At 43.0% G+C, this 17,670-nt stretch overlaps 1 protein-coding gene across 1 annotated transcript; it reads left to right on the forward strand.

Annotated features, from left to right (window-relative positions):
• Positions 1-285: 285 nt before the first annotated feature.
• Positions 286-2,298, forward strand: LOC118385617 (alpha-2Db adrenergic receptor-like). Its single transcript, XM_035772835.1, has one exon. The coding sequence runs from the start codon at positions 574-576 to the stop codon at positions 1,927-1,929; it is 1,356 nt and encodes a 451-aa protein (XP_035628728.1). The 5' UTR covers positions 286-573; the 3' UTR covers positions 1,930-2,298.
• Positions 2,299-17,670: the final 15,372 nt, after the last annotated feature.

The raw sequence follows: 17,670 nt of genomic DNA on the forward strand, positions 1-17,670 counted from the left end.
AATTAAATGTGTATTGTTTTTATTGATCGAATTAACTGAACGCACCACGTTTGACAATTAACGTTATGTTACGCTTCTAAAGATAACTAGAACATTTGCACAGATTTCCAAACGGTGATGTTGTGTTCATTTGACAATACATTCACCTGTCTTTACTGCCATTACTACCCTATTCCCATGGTTTAATCATGTGCGTAATTGCGCAGTAAACGCCCCACCCCCCTCCATCTCTCTCTCTCTCTCCCTCTCCCTCTCTCCGAACTAACATTCCTCTCCACTCTAGCATGAACGCGGCCAATGCGCAACGACCAGATTAAAGTAGGAACTTCAGGCTACCATCTGACCCTGGTTTCTTGGACTGCCGTCGTACGCGAGGGAACCATACATTCAAAACATTTTTCTTTCCTTGCACAAATACAAACTGTAGAGCGTGGCCAGGCATTGTTGGAGTCGCGGGCAACCTTGTGCGTACGCACTAAAAACAAAACACTGCAGGATGCTACTTCTCCTGGTCATTCCGTCTGTGATTTAGATTGAACAGTGATGTTTCCACATAATGGGTCAACTGATTAGATGAAAATTACTACTTTGATCAAATTGCGCAATTTGCGACCCTCGCCTTGTGTATCTCTGCTTGGAATGCATGAGGAGAATGGGGAGGAACAGACGTGTCTATCCAGAATGGATATAACCCCAACAGCTTTTGCCGCATCGAACTCATCAGAAGATACTAATGGCACGAGTGCCCAAATACCTCTGCCTCACTCCCAGAGCGTGGCCGTCTTCATCGTGTTCCTGGTCACCGTTATCATTCTGGTGACAATCGTAGGGAATGTACTTGTTGTGGTGGCCGTTTTCACCAGCCGCGCGCTCCGTGCGCCGCAGAATCTCTTCCTTGTCTCTTTGGCATCGGCAGATATATTAGTGGCCACCTTGGTCATCCCTTTCTCCCTCGCCAACGAGATCATGGGTTACTGGTACTTTGGGAGCACTTGGTGCGCCTTCTACTTGGCCCTTGACGTCCTCTTCTGCACGTCCTCCATAGTGCACCTCTGTGCCATAAGTCTGGACAGGTACTGGTCTGTAACCAAAGCTGTTAGCTACAATCGGAAGAGGACGCCCAGGCGTATTAAGTGTATGATCACCGTGGTCTGGGTCATATCAGCAGTCATCTCTTTTCCACCGTTACTTATGACCAAACACGACGAGCATGAGTGCTTGCTCAACAACGAAACATGGTATATTCTCTCGTCTTGTCTGGTATCATTTTTCGCCCCGGGTCTAATCATGATTCTGGTGTATTGTAAAATATATAAAGTGGCCAAGCAGCGCGCATCAACCGTGTTTGCAGCAAAGAACGGGACGGAGAGACAGCCCTCGCAGTCGGAGACGTGCTTCGTGCCCAGGAGGAAGTTTGAGGTGGAGAGCCCCAGCAGCCCCAGTTTAGGTGGCCACATGCGGAAAGGAGAGCTCGATGATATTGACCTGGAGGAGAGCTGCGTCGCCGACAGCAAACCCAAGAACTGTCTCTTCTCCAAGAGAGTGAAAGTGGAGGGGGCAAACACTTTCCCAAAACAGAGTTGTCGCGTGTCATGGGCTTCAAACCGCAACGCGAAGCTCTCTCAGGAGCAAAAGATTAGACAGATGTCACTGTCAAAGACCAAACTGGCGCAGATGCGTGAAAAGCGCTTTACGTTTGTCCTTGCAGTGGTGATGGGGGTGTTTGTACTCTGCTGGTTCCCTTTCTTTTTTACTTACAGTCTGCACGCAATATGCAGAGATTGTTGCCCAATTCCGGATGCTCTCTTTAATCTGTTTTTCTGGATTGGTTACTGTAACAGTTCAGTGAACCCTATCATTTATACAATATTTAATCGCGATTTTCGGAGATCTTTCAAGAAGATCATATGCCAGACATCACACACATAGGTTTACAAAAAAAATGTATCTCTCTCTATATGTGTGTGAGTGTGGGTAAGCTCTGTTGCGTTTAGTATCTGTACTTATGAGACATGTAAAAAAGTGTTTGTAGAATACTGTGATAAGATTTTAAATAATAATAATTTAATGTCATGTAAAAAATTGACTTCAAAATTAGTGAGTTTGTAACCGTCAGATGGTGTTTCTGTGGACTTGAATGCATCAGGTTGCAAACCTGCATAATTTATTTAAAAACAAAGAATTCTGTATCCAATCTACATATTCGAGAAGCATGAGTCAGACTACACTGTTATGTTTCTCCATGTTGTTAATCACATTTAGCAGTGTTCTGTTATTAATACATTAAAGGGCTTTTGATGTAAAGAGGCAATTAATGACTTGTTACTGTCTGAGACATCTAACCTAATGTAGCAGGCATAAACAAGATATCTGCGATTAGATCCCCTACATACTGGTCTTGACGAGAAGAAAAACCAACCCGTCAGTGGTGGTTCTCTTCTGCATTGTTCAACCAATCCAGTAAATGTGGAGGATGAGTTAAGATGGCGTGTCGCCGTATTAAGGTCCAAAAGCAGAAGTCATGTCAAAGGCTCTCTTTCCATTTCTCCTGAAGTGGAACATCCACATTTTTGGACCCAGCAGAAGACAGTACAGTAAGAAGATAGGCAGAAACTGCTTCTCCAAAATAAATCCCTGATCACACAATCGAATCTAGGTTGTGCCTTTAGATTTTGAGAAAATGAACTACTAAGTAATCATTTTTCAATTCTCTCATTGACTTCTCAAACCCCAAACCCAGGCCTGGTCGGATTGGTCTGTTTCGCTATAGTGTTCCCAGAAGTCTTGCGACGTTGCGCCTCTAAGTTTGGAAACTCTATACTAGAGACAATGTCTTAAGTAGCTGAACATGTTATTACTCTTGTGAAAGAGACAAACTGATGTGTTTTTCATTTTCATAAAAAAAAAAAGAACTTTATATCGAAGGAGTGCCTTTGATTTGACAGCCTCTTCTGCCAACTTCTGTCTGTAACTTCCAGACAATTTGAGCTACAGACTAATATGACCCCTCTATGGAAACATGAGACTCATGTCGGTTGCTTTGCTCTAGGACGCCCACAAGCCTCAAGACTAATCTGAAGATAGCCTGGTATCAGTTATGGAAGTATACAGTACTGGTCAAACGTTTGGAAAGACCTACTCATTCAAGGGTTTTTCTTTATTTGTAATATTTTCTACATTGTACAATAATAGTGAAGACATCAACAATGTAATAACAAACGGAATCATGTAGTAACCAAAAAAAGTGTTAAGCAAATCAAAAAAAATATATATTTGAGATTCTTCAAAGTAGCCACCCTTTGCCTTGATGACAGCTTTGCACACTATTGTGGAGTCCCAGGAAAAGCCAGACTACAAAAGCTTGTTGGACACATATTTCAACTTATTTTCTTTAGCCTATTGGATGAATTATGCATGCTTACTATTGCTTTCTGAATGTGAAATAGGCTACATCATTAAGAATGTTCGGGGAGTTGGAAGGGAGAAGCCCACATTTTCCTGTAGGCCAATCTTAACACTGGGTTACATCCTGACATAATACCCCATATGAGTGGTCTGCTAATGTACCTTTCTGGACCTTCAGAACTGTCAAGAATAGACCCAGACTGATCCAAATGGTTGCATAATCAGGCCTAGGCTGTAGGACTATGCAGTTGTTTCGGCCTGAAACAGAACAGGAAGTTTGAGCGGTTATTCAAATTAGCCTATATCACTGCAGTTGACAGCCTATGAACAATAATTGTGTACTCACTTGATACTACAAATACATTCCCCATTGCACTGTTGTAACCCATGTATAATAATTGTCTTGTCTAAAAAACGGAGGCCTAATCAATAGTGGAGGTTTGTGTGCCCGAAGACCGCACTACAGATCGGCCATTTCATCAACTGATAACTTTTTTTCTTGCACTTTGACTGGTAAATGTTTAGCCTAAGGCCTAATATTCAGCTAATGAATGGCTTAATATTCAGCTAATGAATGGCTTAATATTCAGCTAATGAATGGCCTAATATTTAGCTTCTTACTTTGGCTACACATCACTAGCCTCTTTCTTCCAACTGTCCCCCGTGCGCAACAGGCAGGGGTAGGCAACCCTGTATGTATGTATGTATGGTCAAAAAACTATACCGCTCCACATCTAGCAAGGACTCCCTCCCCCGGAGGCCCAACTTCCTGCCTTTATCCTAACACACTTACCACAATACAATGAATGGGCTAGAGGGGGGGCCAAAAACTGAGTTACACTAACAAATTAATATATCTCAATCAGGTAAATATAAATCATAAAGGTACGTACCTAATATTTCATCATGTACATGAATATTTAATATATTTACAGAAATGTACATGGAGCTCCATATGTTCAGTCTTTTATACAAATATGTCCAAATCGGCTCTAACATACCGGCCCCTAATTGTTGACTGCACTGAATGCACAACAATTACTTAATATTCAAACGTAGAGCCAATACACAAAACATTCTATACCAGAGCACTATTACAGTTCATAGCTATATACAAATATACAAGGTGCCATATAGGAAAACAGTCCATAGATCTTAGACTGAGTTTTTTTTATTTTATTTCACCTTTATTTAACCAGGTAGGCTAGTTGAGAACAAGTTCTCATTTGCAACTGCGACCTGGCCAAGATAAAGCATAGCAGTGTGAACAGACAACACAGAGTTACACATGGAGTAAACAATTAACAAGTCAATAACACAGTAGAAAAACAAGGGGAGTCTATATACAATGTGTGCAAAAGGCATGAGGAGGTAGGCGAATAATTACAATTTTGCAGATTAACACTGGAGTGATAAATGATCAGATGGTCATGTACAGGAAGAGATATTGGTGTGCAAAAGAGCAGAAAAGTAAATAAATAAAAACTGTGGGGATGAGATAGGTGAAAATGGGTGGGCTATTTACCAATAGACTATGTACAGCTGCAGCGATCGGTTAGCTGCTCAGATAGCTGATGTTTGAAGTTGGTGAGGGAGATAAAAGTCTCCAACTTCAGCGATTTTTGCTGAAGGCGGCCGAATGAGGTGCTGGCTTTAGGGATGATCAGTGAGATACACCTGCTGGAGCGCGTGCTACGGTTGGGTGTTGCCTTCGTGACAAGTGAACTGAGATAAGGCGGAGCTTTACCTAGCATGGCCTTGTAGATGACCTGGAGCCAGTGGGTCTGTCGACGAATATGTAGCGAGGGCCAGCCGACGAAAGCATACAAGTCGCAGTGGTGGGTGGTATAAGGTGCTTTAGTGACAAAACGGATGGCACTGTGATAAACTGCATCCAGTTTGCTGAGTAGAGTGTTGGAAGCAATTTTGTAGATGACATCGCCAAAGTCGAGGATCGGTAGGATAGTCAGTTTTACTAGGGTAAGCTTGGCAGCGTGAGTGAAGGAGGCTTTGTTGCGGAATAGAAAGCCGACTCTTGATTTGATTTTCGATTGGAGATGTTTGATATGAGTCTGGAAGGAGAGTTTGCAGTCTAGCCAGACACCTAGGTACTTATAGATGTCCACATATTCAAGGTCGGTAGCTAGTCGGGCATGCGGGTGCAGGCAGCGATCGGTTGAAACGCATGCATTTGGTTTTACTAGCGTTTAAGAGCAGTTGGAGGCCACGGAAGGAGTGTTGTATGGCATTGAAGCTCGTTTGGAGGTTAGATAGCACAGTGTCCAATGACGGGCCGAAAGTATATAGAATGGTGTCGTCTGCGTAGAGGTGGATCAGGGAATCGCCCGCAGCAAGAGCAACATCATTGATATATACAGAGAAAAGAGTCTGCCCGAGAATTGAACCCTGTGGCACCCCCATAGATACTGCCAGAGGACCGGACAGCATGCCCTCCAATTTGACACACTGAACTCTGTCTGCAAAGTAATTGGTGAACCAGGCAAGGCAGTCATCCGAAAAACCGAGGCTACTGAGTCTGCCGATAAGAATATGGTGATTGACAGAGTCGAAAGCCTTGGCAAGGTCGATGAAGACGGCTGCGCAGTACTGTCTTTTATCGAAGGCGGTAATGATATCGTTTAGTACCTTGAGTGTGGCTGAGGTGCACCCGTGACCGGCTCGGAAACCAGATTGCACAGCGGAGAAGGTACGGTGGGATTCGAGATGGTCAGTGACCTGTTTGTTGACTTGGCTTTCGAAGACCTTAGATAGGCAGGGCAGAATGGATATAGGTCTGTAACAGTTTGGGTCCAGGGTGTCTCCCCCTTTGAAGAGGGGGATGACTGCGGCAGCTTTCCAATCCTTGGGGATCTCAGACGATATGAAAGAGAGGTTGAACAGGCTGGTAATAGGGGTTGCGACAATGGCGGCGGATAGTTTCAGAAATAGAGGGTCCAGATTGTCAAGCCCAGCTGATTTATACGGGTCCAGGTTTTGCAGCTCTTTCAGAACATCTGCTATCTGGATTTGGGTAAAGGAGAACCTGGAGAGGCTTGGGCGAGGAGCTGCGGGGGGGGGGTGGAGCTGTTGGCCGAGGTAGGAGTAGCCAGGCGGAAGGCATGGCCAGCCGTTGAGAAATGCTTGTTGAAGTTTTCGATAATCATGGATTTATCGGTGGTGACCGTGTTACCTAGCCTCAGTGCAGTGGGCAACTGGGAGGAGGTGCTCTTGTTCTCCATGGACTTCACAGTGTCCCAGAACTTTTTGGAGTTGGAGCTACAGGATGCAAACTTCTGCCTGAAGAAGCTGGCCTTAGCTTTCATGACTGACTGCGTGTATTGTTTCCTGACTTCCCTGAACAGTTGCATATCGTGGGGACTATTGGATGCTATTGCAGTCCGCCACAGGATGTTTTTGTGCTGGTCGAGGGCAGTCAGGTCTGGAGTGAACCAAGGGCTGTATCTGTTCTTAGTTCTGCATTTTTTGAACGGAGCATGCTTATCTAAAATGGTGAGGAAGTTACTTTTAAAGAATGACCAGGCATCCTCAACTGACGGGATGAGGTCAATGTCCTTCCAGGATACCCGGGCCAGGTCGATTAGAAAGGCCTGCTCACAGAAGTGTTTTAGGGAGCGTTTGACAGTGATGAAGTGTGGTCGTTTGACTGCAGCTCCGTAGCGGATACAGGCAATGAGGCAGTGATCGCTGAGATCCTGGTTGAAGACAGCGGAGGTGTATTTGGAGGGCCAGTTGGTCAGGATGACGTCTATGAGGGTGCCCTTGCTTACAGAGTTACAGTTGTACCTGGTGGGTTCCTTGATGATTTGTGTGAGATTGAGGGCATCTAGCTTAGATTGTAGGACTGCCGGGGTGTTAAGCATATCCCAGTTTAGGTCACCTAACAAAACAAACTCTGAAGCTAGATGGGGGGCGATCAATTCACAAATGGTGTCCAGGGCACAGCTGGGAGCTGAGGGGGGTCGGTAGCAGGCGGCAACAGTGAGAGACTTATTTCTGGAGAGAGTAATTTTCAAAATTAGTAGTTCGAACTGTTTGGGTAGGGACCTGGAAAGTATGACATTACTTTGCAGGCCATCTCTGCAGTAGACTGCAACTCCTCCCCCTTTGGCAGTTCTATCTTGACGGAAGATGTTATAGTTGGGTATGGAAATCTCTGAATTTTTGGTGGCCTTCCTGAGCCAGGATTTTAGACACGGCAAGGACATCAGGGTTAGCAGAGTGTGCTAAAGCAGTGAGTAAAACAAACTTAGGGAGGAGGCTTCTGATGTTGACATGCATGAAACCAAGGCTTTTTCGATCACAGAAGTCAACAAATGAGGGTGCCTGGGGACATGCAGGGCCTGGGTTTACCTCCACATCACCCGCGGAACAGAGAAGGAGTAGTATGAGGGTGCGGCTAAAGGCTATCAAAACTGGTCGCCTAGAGCGTTGGGGACAGAGAATAAGAGGAGCAGGTTTCTGGGCATGGTAGAATATATTCAGGGCATAATGCGCAGACAGGGGTATGGTGGGGTGCGGGTACAGCGGAGGTAAGCCCAGGCACTGGGTGATGATGAGAGAGGTTGTATCTCTGGACATGCTGGTTGTAATGGGTGAGGTCACCGCATTTGTGGGAGGTGGGACAAAGGAGGTATCAGGGGTATGAGGAGTGGGACTAGGGGCTCCATTGTGAACTAAAACAATGATAACTAACCTGAGCAACAGTATACAAGGCATATTGACAATTGAGAGAGACATACAGCGAGGCATACAGTAATCACAGGTGTTGAATTGGGAAAGCTAGCTAAAACAGTAGGTGAGACAACAGCTAATCAGCTAGCACAGCAGGTAAAATGGCGTTGACTAGGCAACAGGGCCGACAGATAAAACAAACAAGCAGAATGGAGTACCGTGATTAATGGACAGTCCAGCGTGCATCAGCTATGTAGCCAAGTGATCAGTGTCCAGGGGGCAGCGGTGGATGGGGCAGGGAAGCTGGACTGGCGAGTGTTATCCAGGTTAAAAAACTAACAATGACTAAATAGCTTGTAGCTAGTTGGCTGGTTAGCTTCTGGAGGTTCTTGAGTGTGTTCTAAAAATTAAAAATAATAGCGATTCCATATCACATTGGGTGAGGCAGGTTTCCGGAAGGTATAAACAAATTTAAAAAATCGGAAAGAGATAGAAAGTACATATGGGTCCAGTGAGTGTTTGGGACGCGGCGATGCAGGCTTGTGCTAACAAGCTAACAGTTAGCAGGCCGGGGTAAACAAGGTAGCAGTTAGCGGACCTGGGCTAAACAAGCTAGCAGTTAGCAGGCCGGACAAGCTAGCAGTTAGCAAGCAAGGAGATAGCAAGGGCTAGAGAGTTAGCCCTTGGGGGACGTCGCGATGGGGTGAGTCTGTTTATTCCTCTTCATGCGGTGACATCGATAGACCGGTCGTGGGCCCGTGTATTGTAGCCCAGGAGTATGCTACGGTGGTAAGCACAGGTGCTCTGGCCGGGCTAGCTTCAAGCTAAGTGGGTGGAAACGCTAGCCAGGAGTAATCATCCGGGGTTGCGGTTTAGCTCGATAGCTAGTTGTGAAGATCCAGCTGAAAAATGTTCCGTTTGTGGTGGGAATCCGGGGATAAAAAATAAATAGGTCCGTTATGCTCTGGTTAGCGTTGCGTTGTTCGAACTGGCGAGAGCTTTCCGAGCTAAAGGTTAGCTGATGACCGGTTAGCTGAAGACCGCTAGCTTAGCTGGTGGTTAGCTGGCTAGCTTCAGTTGAGGGGTTCCGGTTCCGAAGTAAATATAAATACTTTAGGAAAAAGTAGCTACATTGGGTGAGGCGGGTTGCAGGAGAGTATTTGGAAGCTTAGGTTTAGCAAAATGTTTTTAAAGATATGCGAAGAAAAATATGTAAAACGTAAAAGAAATGATATATACAGGGGACACGATACGACAGGACGACTTACTGCTACGCCATCTTGGAAGAAGTGGGTCAGTTGAAGTGTAAAGGTGTTCAACTTCCAAAAATGTCAAGAGTTTGACGTCCAAAAATGTATGACATCAAAGAATGTAAGAGTACGACATCAACGAATCAGAGGTGCACATGATTCTAAGATGGAGCACTGTGTGTGTGTGTGTGTGTGTGTGTGTGTGTGTGTGTGTGTGTGTGTGTGTGTGTGTGTGTGTGTGTGTGTGTGTGTGTGTGTGTGTGTGTGTGTGTGTGTGTGTGTGTGTGTGTGTGTGTGTGTCACTCCATCGCCTCAAGGAGCAGACAGAGTTTATTGATAGGTCTCTGTAAGATATTGGTCTTAGTCTTAACCATGACGCTCCGGACAAGACCTTTGGCCCCTGGCAACGCCTCCACCACACGCCCCATTAGCCAAGAGTTCCTTGGGGCGGTGTCATCGACGATGATCACTAGGTCACCAGGACTGAAGTTTCTCTTAGTTTTGTTCCACTTGTTCCGCTCCTGCGTAAGTGGAAGATACTTCCTGATCCATCTCTTCCAGAAGAGGTCAGTGATATATTGTACTTGCTTCCATCTCCTTCGTGAGTATAGGTCGCTTCTCTGGAATAGTCCTGGTGGCAGGACTGGCTTAGCTTTCAGATGAAGCAGATGTTTCGGAGTCAGGGGTTCTAGATCATTAGGGTCATTTGTTACAGTTGTGATTGGTCTGTCGTTCATAATCGCCTGAACTTCACACAAGGCTGTCTGCAAAGCCTCATCATCCAGTACTTTCTCTTTAAGGACTGAATAGAGGATCTTTTTCACCAGTCGGATCAACCTCTCCCATACCCCCCCATGGTGGGCTCCAGAGGGAGGGTTGAATGACCATGTCACTCCTTCCTTCAGTAATTCATTTTGAATCTTGTTGTGAACCAGCTCTTTCAGAGCTTCTCCTAGTTCTCTGTGTGTTCCAACAAAGTTGGTTCCATTGTCTGTTCTGATACTTGTTACTGGGCCCCTTCGACAGATGAACCTGCGCAGGGCATTGATGCAGGAATCAGTATCCAGATAACTAGCAACTTCTAGATGGACAGCTCGACTCACAAGGCAAGTAAAGATCACACCATACTGCTTCACATAAACGCGAGCTTGCTTAACCTCTATGCCGCCAATGTGAGTAAGACCTTTAAACAGGTCAACATTCACAAGGCCGCAGGGCCAGACGGTTTAACAGGACATGTACTCCGAGCATGCGCTGACCAACTGGCAAGTGTCTTCACTGACATTTTCAATCTCCCCCTGTCTGAGTCTGTAATACCAACATGTTTCAAGCAGACCACAATAGTCCCTGTGCCTAAGAACACTAAGGTATCCTGCCTAAATGACGACCGATCCGTAGCACTCATGTCTGTATCCATGAAGTGCTTTTGAAAGGGTGGTCATGATTCACATCAACACCATTATCGCAGAAACTTAAGACCCACACCAATTTGCATACCGTCCAAACAGATCCACAGATGATGCAATCTCTATTGCACTCCATGCTGCCCTTTCACACCTGGACAAAATGAACACTTACAGGCGAAGTCGGAAGTTTAAATACACTTAGGTTGGAGTCAATAAAACTTGTTTTTCAACCACTCCACAAATTTCTTGTTAACAAACTATAGTTCTGGCAAGTCGGTTAGGACATCTACTTTGTGCATGACACAAGTCATTTTTCCAACAATTGCTTACAGACAGACTATTTCACTTATAATTCACTGTATCACAATTCCAGTGGGTCAGAAGTTCACATGCACTAAGTTGACTGTGCCTTTAAACAGCTTGCAAAATTCCAGAAAATGATGTCATGGCTTTAGATGCTTCTGATAGGCTAATTGACATCATTTAAATCAATTGGAGGTGTACCTGTGGATGTATTTCAAGGCCTACCTTCAAACTTAGTGCCTCTTTGCTTGACATCATGGTAAAATCAAAAGAAATCAGCCAAGACCTCTGACAAAAAAAATGTAGACCTCCACAAGTCTGGTTCATCCTTGGGAGCAATTTCCAAATGCCTGAAGGTATGTTAAGGGATTTTTAAAATAAAAAATGACTACTTATGTATACATTTCAATCAGTACTGACTAATCAGAATACTATTATGTTACTGTATAGAAGTATGAATTTTATTTTAATCCTAGTACTGAATATAATGTGTGTAATTAGAATCAAGAACTAGAACAATGACTGTCTGTTCCTTGGTAGAAACTAATTAACTTATCGTCAGACTGGCTAGAATGCTTATCTACACAGGAAGACCTTGGCCTGGTCAGAAATGATCTATACTAGTGGGGGGGGTCGATGAAGGAAGGCTTGAGAACTATACTCCCATTGTACCGGAGTGGAGGAGGTACGGGACAGTTTGAAACCTAATGATGTCATTTTCAGTTTATAACCTGTTTTAAATTGTATCATATTCAGTACTCTCGAGAATAAACGCTAGTGCTTGATTTTGAGACTGGTCTCCACCCATTTTATGCAAATAAGTTTCTTACAAATCCTTAGAAATGGGCTGAGTGTATTAATTGAATTGGGTAATAAACATATAGGAATTTAATTCCTTTAACAAGGTAACACATTCATCTGTACAAAAATAGTACGCAAGTATAAACAATATGGGACCACGCATTCGTCATACCGCTCAGGAAGGAGAGGCTTTCTGTGTCCTAGAGATGAATGTACTTTGGTGCGAAAAGTGCAAATCAATCCCAGAACAACAGCAAAGGACCTTGTGAAGATGCTGGAGGAAACAGGAACAACAATATCAATACAAAAAATTGTAGACCTCCACAAGTCTGGTTCATCATTGGGAGCAGTTTCCAAACGCCTGAAGGTACCACGTACAAACAATAGTACGCAAGTATAAACATCATGAGACCACGGAGCCGTCATACCGCTCAGGAAGGAGATGCGTTCTGTCTCCCAGAGATGTATGTCCTTTGGTGCGAAAAGTGCAAATCAGTCCAAGAACAACAGCAAAGGACCTTGTGAAGATGCTTGAGGAAACAGGTACAAACGTATGTATATCCACAGTAAAACAAGTCCTATATCGATACAACCTGAAAGGCCGCTCAGCAAGGAAGAAGCCACTGCTCCAAAACCACCATAAAAAAGCCAGACTACAGTTTGCAACTACACATGGGGACAAAGGAAGTTAAAGCTCGGTCGCAAATGGTACTTCGAAATGGACAATGACCCCAAGCATACTTCCAAAGTTGTGGCAAAATGGCTTAAGGACAACAAAGGAAAGGTATTGGAGTGGTTAATCACAAAGACATGACCTCAATCCCATAGAATATTTGTAGGCAGAACTGAAAAAGTGTGTGCGAGGAAGGAGGCCTACAAACCTGACTCAGTTACACAAGCTCAGTCAGGAGGAATGGGCCAAATTCACCCGACTTATTGTGGGAAGCTTGTGGAAGGCTACCCGAAACGTTTGACCCAAGTTAAACAATTTAAAGGAAATGCTACCAAATACTAATTGAGTGTATGTAAACTTCTGACCCACTGGGAATGTGATGAAAGAAATAAAAGCTGAAATAAATCACTCTCTACTATTATTCTGACATTTCACATTATTAAAATAAAGTTTTGATCCTAACTGACCCAAGAAAGGGAATTTTTACTAGGATTAAATGTCAGAAATTGAGCAAAACTGAGTTTAAAAGTATTTGGCTAAGGTGTATGTAAACTTCTGACTTCAACTGTATGTGAGAATGCTATTCATTGACTACAACTCAGCATTCCACACCATAGTGCCCTCAAAGCTCACCACTAAACTAACGACACTGGGACTAAACGCCTCCCTCTGCAACTGGATCTTGGACCTCCTGACGGGCCACCCCCAGGTGGAAAGGGTAGATAACAACACATCTGCCCCGCTGATCCTTAACACAGGGGCCCCTCAGGGGTGCGTGCTCAGTCCCCTCATGTACCCCCTATTCACTCATGAATGCACGGACATGCACAACTCCAACACCATCATTTTGCCGTAGACACAACAGTGGTAGGCCTGATCACCAACAACGACGAGACAGCATATAGGGAGGAGGTCATAGACCTGCATGTGTGGTGCCAGGAAAACAACCTCTCCCTCAGTGTGATCAAGATTAAGGAGATGATTGTGGACTACAGGAAAAGGAGGACCAAGTACATCCCGTTCTCATCGACGGGGCTGTAGTGAAACAATACATCACCGGGGCCAAGCTTCCTGCCGTCCAGGACCTCTATACCAGGCGGTGTCAGAGGAAGCGGTACCGGAGCGCCAAGTCTAGGTCCAAGAGGCTTCTACCCCCAAGCCATAAGACTACTGAACATTGTTGGAATTTTTACCTATAATGACTAATTATGTATACATTTCAATCAGGCCTGACGAGTCAGAATACTATTATGTTACTGTATATGTACTAATCAGAATACTATTATGTTACTGTATATGTACTAATCAGAATACTATTATGTTACTGTACATGTATGAATTTTCTTTCTTGATCGCAGTACTGAATATAATGTGGTGAATGTGGTCAAGAGTAGAACAATGACGGTCTGTTCCTTGGTACAAATGAATGAACTTTATCTCCAGACTGACTAGAATGCTTATCTACACTGGCTGACCTTGACTCTAGGCGAGGAGGGAAGGCTTGAGAACTATAGAGCCTTTCTACCAGTGTCAAGAAGAGACGGAACAATTAGAAAACGCTGACGTCATTTTCAGTTTATAACCTGTGGTAAAATGTGTAAGTACTGAGTACTCTCTTGAATAAAGGCTGCTATTTGACTTTAAGACCAGGCTCTGTCCATTCCTATAAAATAAGGGTCTTACAAATTCTTATGAATTGACAGAGTGTTTAATTTTAATTGGGAATTAAAACAGAGGAATAAAATTCCTTCAATAACATCTAATCAAATGGTTACCCAGACTACTTGCATTGCCCCCCCCCCCCTTTAGGCTGCTGCTACTCTCTGTTATTATCTATGCACAAGTCACTCTAATAACTCTACCCACATGTATATATTACCTCGACTAGCCGGTACTGTACTGGTACCCCCTGTATATAGCCTGGATAATTGTTATTTTACTGCTGCTCTTTAATTATTTGTTACTTTAGTTCTTATTTTTTTGTATTTTTCTTAACTGCATTGTTGTTTAAGGGCTTGAGTAAGCATTTCTCTGTTGTATTCGGCACGTGACATACATTTTGATTTGACACGGGGAGAGGCGTTGTGGCGTGAGGTGTTGCTTTATTTGTTTTTTGGAACCAGGTTTGCTGTACACTTGCGCTGTATTAGATGTAAGGGAGTTCCATGCAGTCATGACTCTGGATAATACTGTACGTTTCCTTGGATTTGTTCTGAATCTGGGGTCTGTGAAAACACCCCTGGTGTCTTGTCTGGTGGGGTAAGTGTGTTTTTTCAGTGCTGTGTGTAAGTTAACTATGCAAACAATTTAGAATTTCCAACACATTAATGTTTCTTATAAAAACAAGAAGGGATGCAGTCAGTCTTTTCCTCAACTCTCAGCCAAAAGAGACTGGCAGCATAGAGTTAATATTAGCCCTCTGATTACAATGAAGTGCAAGATGTGTGGCTCTGGCCAATGCAGACACCGTATTGACATGCAGCGCCTTTAACAGGCAGCGTGCAGTACGATGTATTCATCAGCTTATTGACAGGTGTAGGACTACAGAAAGATAAATGACCAACTTTCCTCTAGTGTGGAAGCTCACCAACATTTTATAGTTCCGTGGCAAGCCTACGTATCGCTATAGTTATTGGCTTTGGATGTGCCCACAGCAACATTTGAAAATTAGGTGGATAGGACAGACACTTGGAAGCAAACTTCCTTTGATTTTTTGACTGTTTTTCCATGCATGAATCTGTTATTCAATTCATTTCTATGGGCTAATAGCAGTCAGGCCAAATTCAATGTTTCATTTAATTATACATTTTTTATATGCCTAAAGGGGTTCTCAATTTATAAATCAAAGAGCGTCTGCTAAATGACTTAAATGTAAATGTAAATGTTAACATAAGAAAAGAAAACATTCTTGGCCTAAACAAAACATAGGCAAAAATGCAGTTAATGTAAAAGAATGTGCTTGTTCTTTTTATTTATCAAAACTATGAAATGACACACAAAGAATCATGTAGTAACCAAAAAAGTGTTAAACAAATCAAAACATATTTGAGATTCTTCAATGTAGCCACCCTTTGCCTTGATGACAGCTTTGCACACTCTTGGTATTATCTCAACCTGTATCTATGTAGTGACTGGGTGTATTGATACAGCATTCAAAGTATAATTAACTTCACCATGCTCAAAGGGATATTCAATGTCTGCATTTTTTATTTTCTACCAATAGGTGCTCTTCTTTGCGAGGCATTGGAAAACCTCCCTGGTCTTTTTGGTTGAATCTGTGTTTGAAATTCCCTGCTCGACTGATGGACCTTACAGATAGTTGTACTGTATGTGTGGAGTACGGAGATGAGGTAGTTATTTAAACATATCGTTAAACACTATTGTGACTTGTTAAGCACATTTTTTTTTTCTCCTGAACTTATTTAGGCTTGCCATAACAAAGGGGTTGAATGCTTATTGACACAAGACATTTCAGCTTTTAATTTTTAATAATATATTTTTAAAAACAACATAATTCCACTTTGACATTATGGGGTATTGTGTGTAGGCTAGTGACAAACACATCTGAATGTAATCCATGTTAAATTCAGGCTGTAACACAGCAACATGTGGAAAAGGTCAAGGGGTGTGAATACTTTCTGAAGGCACTAAGTTGAAAACATCATTTAAAAGCACTGTTTGTAATGTGTTCCACATTATTTTTTAGCTAAGATGTCCATATAATAACTTACAGTATAGTTGAACATATGAGAGAATTTGCACAAACACATCATTTTAAGTTACATTTTTACTAGGATTTAATGTCAGGAATTGTGAACAACTGAGTTTAAATGTATTTGACTAAGGGGTATGTAAACTTCCGACTTCAACTGTAGGTCTAATATCATCATGGTTTGATCTCATTGAAAGAAAAAAAAAAAAAAACATCTAACCAAACATTGTACCAGACCTGCCTATGTACACTGCATCAATTGTTTGCAATTGCAAATTGAACCCACATAGGATATTTAATAACATTTATATTTACTAGCATTAATTGTCTCCCCATGCCCTATATGAACTTGTCCATTCCCTTTGTGATTATTCTGAAGAAGGCCATCGTAGTCCGAAACATCAATCTTTTAAAGTTGTCTAATAAAACTACACATTTAGTGGTGAGTGAGCGTTGCACCTCTTCCTGTCTAACATTAATTGAGAAAATACTTAACTTGCAATATTCACAGAGGCAGTGTTTTTGAGACCCTATTTTAGTTCATCCATCCGTTGACATTTCTCTCTGCAGTAAATTACAATAACTTCTAAAGGTAATGTTGTGTCCCTGAATCCCATTGTTTTCACATCTCCTCCTTCCATACTCAGACATTCCTGCACTCTCTATTCTCTTTTCAAATCAAATATATTTATAAATCCCCTTTTACATCAGCAGATGTCAAAGTGTCAGCCAGTCAACCAGTCAACCAGTCAGACAGCCAGTCAACCATAGTCAGCCAGCTAGTCAGACAGCGAGTCAGTCAACCTGGTAGCCAGTCAGTCAAACATCCAGTCAACATGTCAGACAGCTAGTCAGTCAGTCAACTTGTCGGTCAGCCAGTGGTGAGTCAGTGAGCCAGTCAGTCAGCCAGAGAGTCAGTCATCTTACCAGTCAGCCAATCAGTCAGGTAGTTGTCTCTTTACTTCCTGCAGTTCATGGTTGCAAACTAGAGTAAAGCTAAACATGATAGCAGACCGACAGCAGAGATGAAGCTTCCTGCATCTGACCATAACCAGGTCACTTTTTGTGTTCCCAAGGCCTCCAATATGCCTGAAATAACGCAGAAAGATCCAATGTGCTCATCTCCTCAGTCCGGGCACATAAATGGTGTTTGTATTGAGAAATATGAACAAGAAGGATCAGATTTCCCATCTGAATAATGATTTATTCAAAGTTTGGAACTGTTGTCAGTTGAGATGTAGTGACATCCTGACATTTCTGGGGACAACAAGCTCACTAAACGGAAACAGAGGAAACAGATGGGACAGGACAAATGAAAGGGGAAAATAACTTTAATTGGAAAAACCTCAATGGCATCCAGAGAGACGGAGCGAGAGAGAGAGAACAATGTAAAGTGAGATATTGTGTAAGTAATAAAAACATGTTGGT

This window comes from Oncorhynchus keta, chromosome 6, assembly GCF_023373465.1.
Source record: "Oncorhynchus keta strain PuntledgeMale-10-30-2019 chromosome 6, Oket_V2, whole genome shotgun sequence".
NCBI lineage: Eukaryota > Metazoa > Chordata > Actinopteri > Salmoniformes > Salmonidae > Oncorhynchus > Oncorhynchus keta.